The following is an 18284-nucleotide window of genomic DNA, read 5'->3' on the forward strand; positions in this document are numbered from 1 at the left end:
GCATATTATTGTAAGAGTTAATATACACTTGAGGAGAGACTTATTAAATATGAGTCCTCTAGAAAAATTTGAAATTAATCTTGGTTGTCATCTGATAAAACTACATTGACTTCACCTCTTTAACAGGGTTGACAAAAAAAACTAGTGTTGGAGGGTGTGTGAGTTGTGCCATTTTCTTGCTGTTCTTTTATGTTTAAATCGGCATTATCCCCAATTGTTTTTTTGTGGGTTGTCTTTTTTTTTTTTGCTAAAATCATTTTGTTTGTTTGTTTGTGGAAAAGCAAGCAAGAATTTATTGACCACAGCCAAAATATACATGGAGAGTGAAACAAGGAAGGGCATATTTGAAGAAGCAATAGGAGCGCCTAGGCTGGGCTGCTTCGGCTCACTGGGAAGTCAGAGAAAAGGGGGCCTTGGAGACAGGTCCTGGGTTAGCCCAGGACGAGCTGCCGCTGCCCATTGCTCCTCTGGTTGCAAGTCTCATGGGGTCCCTTAGAGGTGAGGGGATAAGTGCCTTTGGGGGAAGGAGGAGCAGAAGGGAATAGCAGGCCTGTGCTCCCTGGAGAGAGAGTGCCTGCTAACATCTTTTAAAAGCTGTTTGTGTGTTTTGTGAAGGTTAATTTACTGAACGATACATAATATAATCTGATGACCCACTGGGTAATTGCAATGCCTCAACATGCAGAAAGGTGATGAATGGGTGAGAGCCACTGTCGCCCTTCTACCTTGTGTGTGGCCTAATGCGCTGCATGTGGCAGGTGGATCTATGACTCAGCCTTGAGTGAGAATATCAATGCCAATCTACATTGAAATATTGGTAAAGCTAATTTCTTTACCATACATATAAATATGGTAATAAGTTTTATATATTTTCTGTACCTGAGTGGACAGTGTTGTACCACCCCCTTCCCTGGACCAGCATGCACACGCTCGGCCTTGACCCCTGGCTTAGCTGAAATGAACGTCATGGAAATTATCCTTCTAGTCATCCTTGCTTCCTGTGTTTAAAGATGTAATTTGTTGCTACTGAATCAGACCTCTCAAGAATGATTGGGAGATGGGGGAATGGAGCAAATAAGTAATTTAAATATAAATGAATGAATCAATTGAGTAGGCAAATCACTCTTAAACTTTCTGGGTCTGTTTCCTTGTCTGTAAAATGAACATCTTGGTCTCAGTTCTAAAACTGTTTAATTTTAAATTTGGCTTGCTTTATTTGTACCGACTTTAGAGTTCAGCAGATAGAACTCTTTCTTTAGTGCCATCTTGTGGCCAATGTAACAAAATTCAATGGGAAAATTTTGAATTGTTCAGAGTGCATTTTATCTTACAATAAAGGAAGAGAGGAAGGAAGGGAGTGAAGAAGGAAGGATTTCACTAATGAAAAGCTTTTTTAGAAAAGCATGTTTCATATAACATTCCTAACAAAGCATAACCAATTAAAGCCACCTATTTAATGTTCTTTTTTTTTGTAGCTCAGATTCTGGAACCTCAGAGGCTAGTCTTTCACCTCCTTCTTCCCCACCAAGCCGGCCCCGTAATGAACTGAATGTGTTTAATCGTCTTACTGTTTCTCAGGGAAACACATCAGTTCAGCAGGATAAGTAAGTTATATGGAAGAGAGCCCCAACGATTTATTACAATATTCTGAACCTGTCAATACCATCTGTAGAAAACACTTAGCCATCTCTTTGTGTGGGAGATGGAGTCTGACTTGTGAACTCTTGCCATATTTTGTGTGTTGTTCCAACAGGAGATGAGCCATAGAGGCAATATTACAGAAAATTATTTTCCTGCTGAACATTATTCCCTGCTGTAGATTTGCATCGCTATACTTTCAGCACTTGTCTTGCTCTTTCTTTTACAAGTACATTAGATTTGAAATATCTTTGAGACCACCTGAAGTTTAAATTTCTTGGGATTCTTCAGCTTCTGTGAGCATACAAAAATCTCTAATCCAGACTGCCTGGATTTTTTTGAAATATGCAAATTATTTTACCTTGGGTGAATAGAACAGCTTACAAAGACCACTGTTATATGTGGAACATGTTATTATCACTTGGCTATTCTATACAAATCCACTAGTAAACTTCAATAGTTTTTGGAATAAAAAAGTAACTTTAAGGGTGAAGGGGGTAGGTTTGAAGGTGGGTTCTGGGGGAAGAGTAGTTGGAGGGATGTGGAAAATATTATTTTCATTAATTATTTATTGAAAAAGTATTCTCACATTGAGCCAGAATCTCTCTTGCAAGAATTCAGTACTAACACTGCTGCCATAAGGTGTTTGTTAACTCTGACTTATCTGCTTTGATTTTGAATGATAGCATTGTATGTGTATGTACTTGATATCCAGCCTCCCACCCCAATTATTTGTTTTTTATGCTATAATTTCTCTGTATAATTCAACAATTTCTGAAATTTATAAGATTTTGTTTAAGATGTCCGGCATGTTTAAATCATGCTAAATGGCTCTGTAACTTAGAGAAACACAATACCATTTTGAAATAACTTTAATCTACTTAATTTATGGATATAATTCTTGATCATACTTTAATATGGTTTAATCAGCTGATGACATGTCTTTTAAATTGATCTAGATAGGCAACTATCATCTGTTACTGAAAAAGACTCTAATATTGTTACATCATATCTCTTATTTAACTGAGAAAAGAGTAGAACATTAGGGATGCTTTGGGGAAGTCCATTTTCACTAGTGATATGAAAAATTACTAAATCTTCTTTACCATGCATTCACAGTCATAAAATTTTCTGCCAGTCTTTTGATGATCTTGACAATCTCATCATAGTTCCACATTTTGTACTGAAATGTTTTATCAGCTACCAACAATTTGACTGTGTTGTCATCTCTGAAAGTTGTCACTTAGAATAGACTTCTACACTTTCAAAAGCTCAGCCACCTTCTGGATCACTTTTTTGGGGGGCTCCTTTTTGAGACTAACGTGTTTCACCAGCTACATATTGTTTCTGGTTACATTCCATGCCAGCAGCACTCACCCTCCCCTCATCTTCCCCAAACTTATTTGACAGGTAAATAGATTTTCATAATAGCCACCACTTACTGCCAGACTTGGAGGTTTTGGGATAGGGCTGACAGGAGTCGGTCATCTATTATATAAATCCTGCTAAAGTTCCCCAGCAATTAGCAAGGGACTCCCTAGTCAGAATTCCATATTGTTAAGATAAGTTAAAACAAAAATTTATTAAATTGAGTGATTTGCTGTCCTTTCAAACATGTAATATATTTGTGCAACAGCCATAGTAAAGAGTCCAAATCTAAAGTAATTATCAAGATGAATAAAATTCATGAATAGTTATTAAAATGGAAAACATTTTCTGGTACTAGTCCATTAAATAGAAAGAAACTTAAAGTGATGTATTTTACTTACTTGATACTGTTCCTCTTCAGGACCTAAATTTTAGAAGTAAGGATAGATAGGCTCTATGGATCAGTAATAGAAATATTTCCCCCCAAAGTCTTGGTAGAAAACATAAGAATCGAATAGCTTATCTGACTCAGCTAGACATTGAATTTGCTGTTATCTAGTACAAATAGAGAAGCAGGGCACAATAAAGAAAGTGTTTACTATATTTCAATAATACTGTTGATTTTCATTTCAATCTCAGTGTCTGTATCTGTTGACACCTGTATTCTTTCTCCTCATAATTCTAACTCTTTCGCTGTAGGTCTGATGAAAGTGATTCCTCTCTGTCGGAGGTACACAGGTACTTTCTTTCCGTCTTTTCTATATTCTGGCATTTCGTGGTGTTCTAAAATGCCTTCCTAGAAACTAAGCAAATCTCACTTTTGTTGCATGCATAACTTGTTGTAAACCATATAGATGCACTAATATTTTTTAACATATTCATTTTAATGATGCACCTTTTAGACAAAAGTAGTGGCACAGTTTTTTGTATAATAACATAAAAACTTGTGATATTTGTTTTCTATTTGTAACCTAGATTTTTTTAAAGTAATTAAGTTCTATGAATACTGATTTCAAGAAATTTTGCTCCTCAGTGATTTTTTATTTCCAATAAAAAAATGTGGGAGGTCAGTATGGTTATCTTTTCTTGTTTGTTTAGCATTTTAAAGAAAGAGTTTATGGGAGGTTTTGTGATTTTTTTAAAAAAGGTATGCTAGAAAAAGAAGGATACTATGGTACCAAAAAAGAGAGAAAGAATAGAATGTAGAAGGGCTTTAAAAAAAATTTTTTTCTATTGATTGATGCTATTTTAAAAATAACAGTGTTGCATTTTTTCATGTTAAGGATTTCTTTTTTTTGGATCCTCAATTTCTCTTTCATCTTTGCTGTCATTTCTTCTTCCCACTTATCATTTGTCTTCTCTCTTTTTGCACTCGTTTCCCCTGTTTATGGCCATTTTGCTGATCAGCAGTAGATCCTCCAAAAGGTAGGCAGGGGGAGGGAGATGAAATTAATCTCATTCACGGTATTACAAACTTTACTGGTTTGCATGGAACAACAATAAACTTGTTTCTCTCCTTCAAATCAGGTTTGTTTTACAAGTTTGCAACATTTAACCTTAACTTAAAGTAATTATTTTAAAGTTGATTTCTATATTTCAGAATGTGAATAGATTAATTCTAATAGAAAAAAATACCATGGATGTATGTTTCCAATTTCTACTTTTTTCTATTATCTTTGGTGTTAAGGTAATATATATAAAGGTATATATGTATGTTATATATAATATATTAACCCTAATACTATGAATATCTGAGAGCATTTTTCAGTGTATAATTAATAAAATGCTATGTTTAATGTTGAGATTGTTTCTTTAGAAGTGTGACTAATCAATGATATTAACACACATAACAATGAAAGAGACTCCAGGAGCTGTGCCATACAGAAGTCACTGTCTATTTGGTGGCAAATATTTACTGGATACTTTTGTAATACTACAGCCTTTGACATGACAGAGTTGTGTTGGGTGTTATATCATTGGGGAAGATTTTGTAAATTCTTAGGATAAAGCTGATAATTTGAAGGAAGGAAATCTTTTAGAGACATAGTGTCACATAATTGAGGCTACTGATTTTTTTCCTTAGGATGGTTTGTGTCGTTAGATGCAAATCAGAAACAGCTCTTAGACTGTCCCCATGATTTTTTTTTCTTTGTAGAGAGCTTGTTGGAATATACACACATATATTTTCTGTTTGAGATGTAACAGTAGCAGTTGACTGTGTGTTAGATCACATTTGTGAACGTGTGAAGCAATACTATGATGGCTTCAGTTCATAGCTTATAACCTAACAGCAACAGGAAGATTCAAATGCCAGAGTCAGACGTTTGAGGAGGTTTTGCTCCCATTTCCGTTTTAATCTGCATAAATTCTTACTGTACAAACAAGATACTGAGCATTAATTTAAAGAATCTCAGATTGACACGTGTGCAACTAATAGCATTAGACTGTGTACTTATATATCTAGTGATAACAATTCCTGGTATTATTTTTGGTGACGAGGTGCTTCTTTTATTTTTTTGAAATCATTTTAACTAGACCCTAAAAATAAAGTTTTAAAAAAAACACTGAGCCTAAATTTACCTCCTTTAAATTTCTATTCATTGGTTTTTCACCAGCCCACCTGAGCTATACCAGAATTAGTCCAATAGCTCTTCTTTTGTGTATGTGACAGTTCTTTAAATATTCAGCCCTTCATTATGCTGTTGTGTCCTCTCTAGTGAATGTTCTTTTATCATCTGAATAGGCCTAGTTTCATCATCTGTTCCTTATGTAATAGAGTCTGCAGACCCTTCATTCTGCTTCCACTGTTTTGGAAAGTGTCCAGCTTTTCAATGTGCTTAAAATGTGGCATCTAGAACTCAACTCCATTCCAGACGTGGCCTTGGTAGAATATAGCAGCTCTATTACTTTCTCCTAAAAATGTTAGGAGAGGAACCATTAATTGTCAATCCATCAATCATGCATTCAATAACTAAATCACTTACACCACTTTCCTACTTTGAACATTCTATTATATCTTTGACTTAAGTTTTATGTGTAAACTAGAGGCCCGGTGCATGAAATTCGTGTAATCAGGGGGGTCCCTCAGCCAGGCCTGCGCCCTCTTGCAGTTTGGGAACCCTCGGGGGATGTTCGACTGATGGCTTAGGCTCGTTCCTCATGGGGAGTGGCCTAAGCCTGCAGTTGGACATCCTTAGTGCTGCCATGGAGGCGGGAGAGGCTCCCACCACCGCTGCTGCACTCCCCAGCTGTGAGCCTGGCTTCTGGCTGAGCGGCACACTCCCTGTGGGAGGGTACTGACCACCAGAAGGCAGCTCCTGCATTGAGCGCCTGCCCCCTTGTGGTCAGTGTGTGTCACAGCAGCCGGTTGTTCTGCAGTTCGGTCAATTTGCATATTAGCCTTTTATTATATAGGATTTCATTCAGTGATTATTTTCATGCTAAATACATACTTAACAATAAATGAATTTTGTTTCAGTCATTTTTTTCTAGGCAATACAACACAGTAGCCAACTTATTAATATTTCAGTTTAATAAACATACCATTTCTATCTTTAGGGCTAGAAAAAACATGACTAGATTTTAAAGACCTTTTTTTAGACTGACAGGATCATTGACTCATTAGGTGTGACTTCAAGTACCACTGAAACTACCTACTACAACAGTTTTGTGCTAACCCATGTCCACAAAGATTTCCTTTGAAAGGCTTATTGGAGTCAACATATCTTGTGAATATGACTTCCCCCTATGTTGCTGCCTAGTAACCCTATAAATAATTTCCTTCATGAGATCAATGAGCTCATTTATCTATTATTGATGAGCCTTTATTTTTAAGTGTTTATAATAATTTTATTCATCTCTAATTTCTGAAATCCACTTTCCTCATCCCTTCTGGAATTGGGTCTGCATGACTTTTCCCTTTATTGATCTTTTTAGAGTACCAGTGGAGGTACTCCAGTGATTTTTGTCCCCACAGGCGTATACATTGAAAAACCTATGATATAGTGATTTAAAAACCGAATTCATCAGCTGTCTCCATTTGTTAGTTCTACTTAGTCTGGGCTTGTATTTCTTCTTGGTCATTTCTGCCACTTGTATCTCTTGAAGATTGTTTTCTTTCATCAAGAAGTAGAAACAAACAGTATCGTTTTATCTCTGTATTTGTTCTAATATTATGCTATCTGTCTTATATAATGGACATACTTCAATATAATTTTTCTTCCTGCTCTAAACAAAGAAACTTCTGACTGATATATTTATCATGTCTTAATTCATTCTCATCTTTAGTCTTCCTGACACAATTATTTCAATTCAGATCCTGCATTAAACTCCTTTAGGATAGGAATGCTGTTTTGATAATCTGTGTATTTCGTAGCACATAGACCAGTAGCATAAAGCAGAAACTCCAGAAACATTAAAACTCATGGGATAGATCCCTAAAGAATCTTACTGTTCTTTTAAATTCTCAGTCTTTTTATCTTGTTTGTTATTGTTAGTGTTTTAAGTTTTTGGTGTTTTTAAACCATTCACCCTTTAGAATTTCTGTCCATGCAATCTTGTCTTTTTTCAAATTTGTTTGAAATTTGCTTCCTCAGTATTTTAGGTGGTATGTGTTATACTTTCTCAAGAATGTCCTTTTTGACACAGAGTCACATCTTCCAAGTGCTATCCTATATACTTTCTTATTTGTCAGAATTCACGACACTCAAGCAGCTCCCAATATTGCTTCATTAAACTCTGAAGAGATGAAATTGTTAATAAGAAAATCCAAATGTATCATAGGCTTTGCTCTTTATAGAATGCAGCTGTTAGCTGATGCCTAATGAGTTGATGTATTCCATCGCTACTATTGCTACTTCACATGTTGTCTGTCCTTTGGCTTAAAAAAGAGATGAGGGAGCAGCCTGAATTTTATTACTAATTAGTTAGAAAGACTTCTTAAAGTCAGGGAACAACTAAAATTAATCTCATGGTATAGCTACTGAAGTCAGTCTTATTTTTTTGTTTGTTTTTGTTCACTCCCCCACCCCCCACCTCAGGGGCATAATCAACCCATTTCCTGCTGCAAAAGGAATCAGAGCTTCTGCCCTTCAGTGCATTCACATAGCTGAAGGGCACACGAAAGCCGTGCTCTGTGTGGATTCCACTGATGACCTCCTCTTCACTGGATCAAAAGGTGCTAGTAGTGGTTTGTTTCATGGGGGTATTTAAGATTTTTAAAAATGACTGCGTTTTTAACAAGCTTTGACCAAAAATAAGTGAAACTGCTTAAGACCCATAAGGATATGAGAGAGAATCTAATTTAACCACTGAATTGTATAAACTGTAACATCATCTCATAGTTGGGAAGAAAGTAAAAATCTCTGTTGATGTTATGTAAATAGAATATTGAGAGACTACATCTCTGTTTGGTAATTGAGTACCTAATGCATGCAGGGCCCTGAGCTTAGTAGTGCAGTTTATATGACAATGTACCAGAGGCCATTACAGTGTACAGTGCGGTAAAGAAAATAAGATGGGTGGCAACCACCATTTCTTGAAAACTTACTATATTTCAGAGACTATGCTAGACAATACAAAAATTATATCTCATTTAATTCTCACTACAACCCCAATGAGATGCATGTTTCATCCTAATTTTACAAATGAAGACACTGAGGATTCAAGCTATTAAATAATTTTCCCAGAAAAACTTAGCTAGGAAGTGGAAGAGCCAGAATTGGAAACCTAGGTCTAATCATCTCCAGACCTGCAATCTTAACCCCTTTGGCACAATGGCAGGTAGTTAGAACTCAACTGCATACACTTTGAAGTGTTATACACCAAGCGTTTTGGGGGTTTCGAAAAAGGGAGAGATTTGGCAATCTGTGAGAAACAGGAAGGTGTTGACAAAGGGGCATTTAGAATGAACCTTATAGGATGGTTTGCATATTGACAGGTGAGGATTGGCAACCAAGGTTAGAGAACAACATGAGCAGAGACATGGAGGTAAAAGTGGGGTATGTTTGGAAACGAAATCCAGTTGGGTTGAATAGTAGAATATACATAAGAGAAGTAGTAGACAGTGAGGCTAGGAACGTAAGAAGGAAGCCTGGTCAGGAATTTGGGGATCTAGTAAAAGTTATTTAGTATTTAGGGATATTATAAGATTCAGTTCAATCAGCAAACATTTGTTGCTCATTATCTACAAGTGACATATAAGAATCTTGCTAGAACTTATGAACTTTAATAATGGCCAACAGCTCCCATTTTAGAAACAATCTGCTCTGTGAAAATATACTTTCCTAATGATTCCAATTACACTGGTCTCTCCAGGATAATTAGATTGTCATCATAGAAAAACAAAATACAAAAACAAAATAGGATAGTTGTAGGCTTATGCTTGTGGGTCAAAAATAAAATCCATCACACAGTGGCCCTGGAACAGAAAGGTGTCTGTGTTTACATATGCGGTGTGTTGTGAGGAGGTAGGGATGTTTTGAAGTAGAATGTTTTGAAGAAGCTGATTTATTTGATATGACTTTCAAAGTTTTGTGGAATTATTTTTCAATACCCACATAATGCATACACCAGACATCCCTGGCTCTCATCTAGGCCTTTACTCCTACTTTGCCCTTGAACCTGCTGCAGAGGGTCAGGGATGGAGTCAGGATGCCTGTGGCAGATTAATGGGATAATTACTGTTTTCTTATCCCATTTCTGTCTCATAGGAGAGAAATTGTTTAAATAATTTTTGTTAAGAGAACCTAACTTAGTTCATATTGACAGTATTTCCCCTTGTTTAATTTGTTTGTTTTAGATCGTACTTGTAAAGTATGGAATCTGGTGACCGGGCAGGAGATAATGTCACTGGGAGGCCATCCCAACAATGTCGTGTCTGTAAAATACTGTAATTACACAAGTCTGGTCTTCACTGTGTCAACATCTTATATTAAGGTGTGGGATATCAGAGATTCAGCAAAATGCGTTCGAACACTGACGTAAGTAACTTAAAGATAACAAGAATAAGGGGCGAACAGTTCTTGTTTACAAAATATAAGAAAAGATAGCACTATAAATGCATTTTTATTTACTTATATCTGCCTACTTCCAAAGGATGGTAAAATGTTTATAATAAGAACACAGATAAAGTAAAGGGGAAAACACTATTGAGAAAATAAAATATGATAGCCTAGTATTAAACAGGAAGGGGTAAATAATTTGATCTGTGACTAAGTACACATTTTATATTTCTATGCTCCCAAATACCAAGGTATTACATTTCATAGTATTTACTGTGTGTTGTAGTTAATGGCTCACATTGCTTGCTTCAACTGAATAATGCTCCTTGGAAAATGGTATAAATCACCATTGTAGACAATTAAGAAGTATTTGTAATCTTTAATTGGCATGTATTGATTAATTGACAGGTTTATTGGGTTGGGGAGGGACTTACAGTGCTTTGGTATTTCATAACTGCTGGTTATAGTGGACAATTGGAGGATGAGATTGTTTTCTGTGTCTATCATATATGTCTATAAAATGTGGAGCAAGTAATGATTCTTTTTGCCATAAGATTGATTAACTGTTTTATAATTGAAATTGAGGGTGAACTCTGATTATTTAAATAAGAGAAGGGAGCATAGGAAAGATTAATTTTTACTAAAATTAGGGATTTAGAGTAGGGGTTAATAATTTGTAGAGTAGGGATTATTAACCTTTAATTGCTAATTTGCATTTGGAGAACTACTAATTATTGTACTGAATACAAGTCTCTTGAGGGAAATTTTATTTAAAAAGATGTTAGAAATTTACCAATCCAATTGATGCCCTAAAGTCAAATTTAAAAAGATTAATTAGCTTGATATTTTAGAGTTAGCTAAGAAAGTGTTTCAAAAATTTAAAAAAAATATGCTTACCCTTTAGAATTTACCAGAGGAAATAGAAATAAGTTACATTTGAGTTTTTAGCACATAGTAAACACTGCATGTATGAATGGGCTAAAGTAAACAAAAATATAAAATAATTTTAAAAGTCCTCATAGGCTTTAATTCAAAAGGGCACATCCTATGGACAAAAGCAATATTGGTTGGCCTGGCCCTCAGGGGGCTTCTGGAAGCTGCAGAAAAATGAATCACCTTTATGATACTCATTTGTTGAGGGATTTTTGGTTTTTGTTTGATTTTTTAAATTTTTGTCACCTAATCTTTTCTGAATGATATTTTTTTAAAAATATATTTTATTGATTTTTTACAGAGAGGAAGGGAGAGGGATAGAGAGTTAGAAACATTGATGAGAGAGAAACATCGATCAGCTGCCCCCTGCACACTCCCCACTGGGTATGTGCCCACAACCAAGGTACATGTCCTTGACCGGAATTGAACCTGGGACCCTTGAGTCCGTAGGCTGACTCTCTTTCCACTGAGCCAAACCGACCAGGGCTTCTGAATTATATTTTAATCATTCTTGACTCAGGGCTTGTAATTATTAACTTAATAATAGAATTGCAACTTAAGAGTCTTAAGCCATGTCATCTTGTTTTATTCATTCAAAACATTTAAAGTGCCAACTATGTGTGTGTGCGCGGTGCTGGGTTCTGTGCATACGGGGACCAAAAAGGGCACCGATCTTGTTGTTGGTTATAGCAGGTTTCCAAGAATTCATGGAACTTTAAGCTGAACTCATGTGCAGAAACGATGACTTTTTTGTTTTGTTCTGTCTCTGTTAAGATCTTCAGGTCAAGTTACTCTTGGAGATGCTTGTTCTGCCAGTACCAGCCGGACGGTAGCTATTCCTTCGGGAGAGAACCAGATCAATCAAATTGCGCTGAACCCAACTGGCACTTTCCTTTATGCGGCGTCTGGAAATGCTGTTAGAATGTGGGATCTTAAAAGGTAGAATGTATAAGAAAATGTACTTCTTATACATGGAAAATGCAACATTCAGACATTACTAGTGCATCTGAAATCTAAATTTTATAACCCCAGAAGTTAATATGAAAATCATAGGATTTTCTGTTCCCCCCAACACCCTCAAAGGTCTCTTCTGTTCTCTTTAGCAAACTCACAATTTTTTCTTTCTTTTAAGTTACATTGATGGGGGAAAAAGTATATGAAGGAAAATAGGATTAAAACCTTACCCTTTCTTAATATTTGTCTACAAATTGTGTTGTTTTCTAGGAAGAAGCCAGGATTCTCATCCTAGTTTTACCAGTACCTTTGAAAGGATTATGTTTTGCAGTATTATTTAAACATTTTATATCTATAATGTTTCAGTTTATAGACGTAAATGAACAAATGTGGGCATAAAACCTTAGAGGGTTTCTGTGAATATCAGGAAGATAAAGTGGTTAAAAAGTAAAAAAGATGGATAAATTGAAATGTAAGGCATTGCATCTTTGATTTGATTTTCAGTTGCCATGAAATATGAGCTTTTATCCTTTAGTTGAGTGTTTATTATAGTTTCTTTTCTAGTTCTTAAAATGTTGGCAGCAAGAGAGCATTCACTTGTTAGTTAAATACTTACTCAACATCAGCTAAAGCAAGCACTGCCCCAGCACTGTGTTGGGTCCTGGGAATAAAGATGACACCAGGCAAATGTGGCATCTGCCTTCATAGAGCTCACGTTATAATGGAGGATAAAGGCCATCAAACAGGCTGTTACAGGGCACTGAGTAATGTTTGCAATTCAGGTACCTCCCCTCTAGTAGGGCTTTGTCACTGGTAAATCAAAGGGATGGTTATTTGAGAAACTTTCAGAATAACTAGTTATAACAACATTTAAACAAATGGCTGAGAAAGTATAACAAGCATAATTTATAGATAGATGATCGAGAAAGAAAGAGGGGCACCACCATCCTCAGTGCTGTTTTAGAAATAAAATGTTTAAGAAAATTAGAAAAGCGAGGAGTTAGTTTATTCTTGAAGAGAGTACATTTGACTCATATTAGGAAAACCAGAGAGGAAGATACACAAATCATGACATAAGGCAGAAAATATATCAGGTTTTGAAAATCTTCATCCTTTTTATTTTGCTGAAGAGTTAGATCCTGTGAGGCCTGGTTGATTTCAGCAACATGATTAAATATAGATTCATATTAATAAAGTAACTAACAGAACAGTTTTTGAGAAACTGATATCCCGAAAGCCAAATACATGTCTGTATTCCGGCAGTGGGATTTAAGATAGGACTATGAAATGAAGGTTTACGGTCACTCCTATTGATTGACATCATACATTTTCCTACCAGCCAGATATGTTCTGGTCATTTTCATATCTTTATAATAACTGATAAAATGTACCAGCTATTTTCTGATGTACATATGTACACAAATATGTGTGCATAGATGTATGTATGTATATATGTGTATATGTGAGTGTCTATCTGTGTTTTTGTATATGTGAGAGTATTTGTGTGCCTGTTTAATAAAATAATCTTATTTTCTCTATGTTGTTATTTATTAGACAAGTTATTTTAGTGATAGAGTTGTTTTAATCAAATTTCAAATTGGATCTAATAACATCAGTAATATATCTATTACATATTTAGAAATTTAACAGATTAAGGTTTACCTGGACTTGGGTTGGGAGTTAAAATTAGTCATTAGCAATTTTTGGACTTTTGCTGCCTTTTTGTTTTCTACCAAAATGACATTAGTCAGCTTTGGAATATCTTCATTAAGATTCTTCCCACTTCTTTTGGCCATTTTAAAAAAACTAATTTGAACAGAGTTGAATAGAAGTGGAGCTAAAATAAAAAAAATATATTAGTGAACTATTTTATCAAAGAATATAGATTATTTATATTGAAGCTTGGCCTCAGCATGCTAAGACATATTTTCAAAGAAAATTCTTTTTTCTTTCTTTTTAAAGGTTCCAATCTACAGGAAAGTTAACGGGACACCTAGGCCCTGTGATGTGCCTTACTGTCGATCAGATTTCCAATGGACAAGATCTAATCATCACTGGCTCCAAGGATCATTACATCAAAGTGTGTATAATAGAATTGTTGAATTGTAGTTTGAAGTATTAAAAATCATTCACCCTTTCTCTTAATTTTCTTTTTTCCTATTTCTAGCCTTTGCTTTTTCTTCCTGATCTTTTCCTCACTCAGAGTTCCTGATTTTATCATCTTATTTCATCATATCTTCCCATTTTTGATAGAAGATAGGTTGAGAGGGATTTTAAAGATTTTTAACTCAGTCATCCAACTAATACTTGAGTCTCATTGTCACCATCTTTTATACTGAGAATATTATGTTTTTCAGATTTTATAAAATTAGCAGATAAGCTGAAGAAAGATGTATAGTTTGATTCTGGAAATGTTAAATTTGAAGTACTAACAGAGGACATCCTCATGTAGGCCAGCCGACTATTAGAAAGGCAAGCCCAGAGTTTATGATGAGTTATAACTGGAGATGTAGTTTTGGGAGCCATTCAAATAGAAGCAGATGTTCAAGGAGTTTGAGTAGATGACATGGCCGAAGGAGAGGAGTTGACAGGACTCAGCCTTGGGAAATCTCTGTAAGAACCAATAGGAATAAAAAGAGTGTACAGTAAGAGAGAGTGTAGCGTTGAGTAAGAGACAAAAAATGGGTTAGTAACTTGAAAATCGAATGAATAAGGGGAGAGGATTTTGTATTCGGTAGACTTGAGCACGTTTATATGCTTAGGAAATGGGCTTAGTGGAGAAGAAAAGTGTAAGGAGAAGAGTGAAGTGGCAATTGATAGAGGTGGTAGGAGGAGTTAGAATCAGATCAAAGATGTGAACCTTGGGAAAAAGTAAGTGTTTGAAGATAAAAAGAAACTTTGGGATGGAGGAAAGGGTTCAATAATATATTTTTGATCATGCTGGTCTTTTCAGGAAATCACAAGGTCAATAGCTTAGAGAGGTAAGGGCAACTGAGGGGTATGAAAGGTTTTGAAATAAAGGGAAGGTTTTAAAATAAATGGTTAAGGGTATTTGAAATGGCTACCAGGACTGCAGAGCTTTCTAATAGTGTTTAAATAACAATTATGTTATTTATTTTACTTTCAACTGGATTATACATGAAAAAATTGATTATATTTCTTAAAAGGCATGTAAGCATGTGACACGTAAGCAAAATAGTGTGAAAGTAGGACTCAGGTTCATCCTGAGTGGAACAGACCAGGTAATTTAGTTAACTTAGTAAGATATTCTTTTTTTTTTAAATATATTTTATTGATTTTTTACAGAGAGGAAGGGAGAGAGATAGAGAGTTAGAAACATCGATGAGAGAGAAACATCGATCAGCTGCCTCCTGCACATCTCCTACTGGGGATGTGCCCGCAACCCAGGTACATGCCCTTGACCGGAATCGAACCCGGGACCTTTCAGTCCGCAGGCCGACGCTCTATCCACTGAGCCAAACCGGTTTTGGCTAGTAAGATATTCTAATGAAACAAATGTCTGATGAATATACGTGTGTATGCATTTCTGTGAATGAACACATATGGCTGCTTATGTTAAGTTAAATATGATGACTGCTTTCTTTTTGCTATTTTTTAGATGTTTGATGTAACTGAAGGGGCTCTTGGAACTGTGAGTCCCACCCACAATTTTGAGCCCCCTCATTATGATGGCATTGAGGCGCTAACCATACAAGGGGATAACCTATTCAGTGGGTCCAGAGATAATGGAATCAAGAAATGGGACTTAGCGCAAAAAGACCTTCTGCAGGTAATGTAAAACCTTTCACGGAATGGAGTGGGTATTTCAGAGCCACTCAGCAGTCTATATAAGAATTTGAAGAGCCTCTATGTAGATCTTCATTGTTTAGGAATAATATAAATAAGGGCTTCCTCTTAAAGGAGTTTCTCACCCACCCGAGTTACTAATTATGAGAAGGGCAACACTCAACATTTACTAAATACCTCATCAACAAGAGGAGACTAGACACTAAAAGATCTGGGATTGTCTCATGTATGTGCTCATTGAATAAAATCAGTATTGGTGTAGAGTTGTTATAGTTTCTCATTTTGTTTTGTTTTATGTACACATATTCCACAGAGTAACATGTTTAACTAAAGTCAAAGTAGTGTAAATGATTCCTCACCTTACAAGAACATCTTCATGCATCTGAAAGTGTTGGTTCTCTCATTTCCTATGGAACACTAGTTGGATTGAAATGTTGTGTCCTTACAATCAAATATTGTTCTATTTCCCTAATTCCCAGGGGAAGAAATTAGCTAACAGATAAAATTGTTCTCAGTTTCAAGCTTTCTCCTGTACATGTACTGGTGTGTATATATTGCAGTTGCTACTACTTTCCTACCTGCGACTAGACAAAAACAAAATAAATAAGTAGCATGAAATATTAATAGAAAAAACAGTAACAGATGCATATATTGCATTCAAAAGCTCTTATAGACACACATTCGTGGTGTGACATTTATACTGTGTATATAAAAATATTTATGCATAAAATATAGTCATACAGTCTGATCTTGTAATATACTAATATACTAAAGGCCCGGTGCACGAAATTTGTGCACTGGGGGGGGGGGGTCCCTCAGCCTGGATTGCAAGAGGGCACAGGCCAGGCTGAGGGACCCCACCAGTGCATGATCAGGGCTGGGGAGGGACGTGGGAGGTTGGCCAGCAGGGGAGGGACCACAGGAGGGCTCCAGGGCATGTCCGGCCCATCTCGCTCAGTTCTGATCAGCTGGACCCCAGCAGCAAGCTAACCTACCGATCGGAGTGTCTACCCCTGGTGATCAGTGCACGTCATAGCGACTGGTCAGCCGGTCGACTGTCTGCCCCCTGGTTATTCGTGCACGTCATAGCGACTGGTCGATCAACTGTCTGACCCCTGGTAGTCAGTGCACATCATAGCAAGTGGTTGAGTGGCCTTAGCATATCATTAGCATATTATGCTTTGATTGGTTGAATGGATGACCGGATGATGGGACACTTAGCATATTAGGCTTTTATTATATAGGAAGGGTAGGTTAGCTCTGGTCTTCTACAAAAGTTTAAGTCAGTGATTTTATGAGACAGTCTTTAAAATCTACATGCCAGGTTGTAGTTTTTAAATTTGTTTTATTAAATACATTTTGGGAAAGGAGATATTTACTGCCTATGAAGAGGATGTAATGTTTGACAAATTTTGTATACTTTCTAGATCCTTTAGAGTCTATGGATTTTTAACATTATAAGCCTGTAATACTGATATTACTGATAATAATTAGTGAGGCAAATTATAGATTTCTTTAAGTCCCTAAGAGTGATTGCATAGAAAATGATTTTTACAGTTTCCAGGCCATTCAGCATTCCAAAAATTGAGTTTTATCAATAAAAATGTTTGTAACTTTTTTGGGTGTGAAAATGTATGTCTCCTTAAGATTCTGATTTCTCTTTTTTCTCTCAGCAAGTTCCAAACGCACACAAGGATTGGGTCTGTGCCCTGGGAGTGGTGCCAGGCCACCCGGTTTTGCTCAGTGGCTGCAGAGGGGGCATTCTGAAACTCTGGAACGTGGATACCTTCGTGCCAGTTGGAGAGATGAAGGGTCATGATAGTCCTATCAATGCCATATGTGTTAATTCCACCCACATTTTTACTGCAGCTGAGTAAGTTTTTCCTATGCAATTTTTTTTCTATGTTAGCTACTTGTGTTCAGATTTAATAAATACTGTAGGTTATAAATATCTGGAAATGTAGAACATGAAAACCTTGGACCTCAATTTGCTCATTAATAAAAAGGGAATAATAGCATTATCTACTTCTTATGTTAGTTAAAGAGAATTAAATGCACTAATGTATTTAAAGGGCACAGGTAACAATGCCTAGCACATACTCTTGATAATATGAGCTATTTTTTTCTCCGTTTTCTACTCAGCTTTTTTTATTTTATTCAAATTTGTTATTGTTTAAAGTACTACATAAGTCTTCTTTTTCCCCCATTGACCTCTCCCTGGCTGCTTCCACCTCCCAGCACATGCCCTCACCCCTTTACTGTCTGTGTCCATTGCATTTGAGCTATTTTTAATATCATTATCATGATGCCCTGTTCGATATACTTATGGGAACAAGCTATATTTTTACTTACATCTATGAAAGACCTATTCAGAAAATGTTTCCAAAATAAGTAAGTATAAGAGCTATTTCGTTATCTTTCTGCCTCTTTTCTCATGTTCATTTTTAATTTATATTTGTAGTGATCGAACTTGTGAGAATTTGGGAAGGCTCGCAATTTGCAAGATGGTCAGATCTCCGACACAGGAGATCTGGGGGAAGATACTGCCAGTAATTAAACATGATGAAGATAGTCATAAACTGA

General features: G+C 36.1%; 1 protein-coding gene across 1 annotated transcript in view; it reads left to right on the forward strand.

Moving 5' to 3' along the window:
• KIF21A (kinesin family member 21A) overlaps positions 1–18258 on the forward strand; it is a 90518-nt gene extending 72260 nt beyond the window's left edge. Inside the window, exons 28-38 of the mRNA XM_023752269.1 lie at positions 1476–1604; positions 3706–3744; positions 4414–4431; positions 8046–8182; positions 9806–9986; positions 11715–11879; positions 13857–13974; positions 15514–15684; positions 17375–17574; positions 17774–17780; positions 18190–18258. Of these exons, the coding sequence (XP_023608037.1) occupies positions 1476–1604; positions 3706–3744; positions 4414–4431; positions 8046–8182; positions 9806–9986; positions 11715–11879; positions 13857–13974; positions 15514–15684; positions 17375–17574; positions 17774–17780; positions 18190–18258 (1234 nt within the window). The remainder of the gene's footprint in view (positions 1–1475; positions 1605–3705; positions 3745–4413; positions 4432–8045; positions 8183–9805; positions 9987–11714; positions 11880–13856; positions 13975–15513; positions 15685–17374; positions 17575–17773; positions 17781–18189) is intronic.
• The last annotated feature ends 26 nt before the right edge of the window (positions 18259–18284 follow it).

Source organism: Myotis lucifugus, unplaced genomic scaffold, assembly GCF_000147115.1.
Source record: "Myotis lucifugus unplaced genomic scaffold, Myoluc2.0 scaffold_30, whole genome shotgun sequence".
Taxonomy (NCBI): domain Eukaryota; kingdom Metazoa; phylum Chordata; class Mammalia; order Chiroptera; family Vespertilionidae; genus Myotis; species Myotis lucifugus.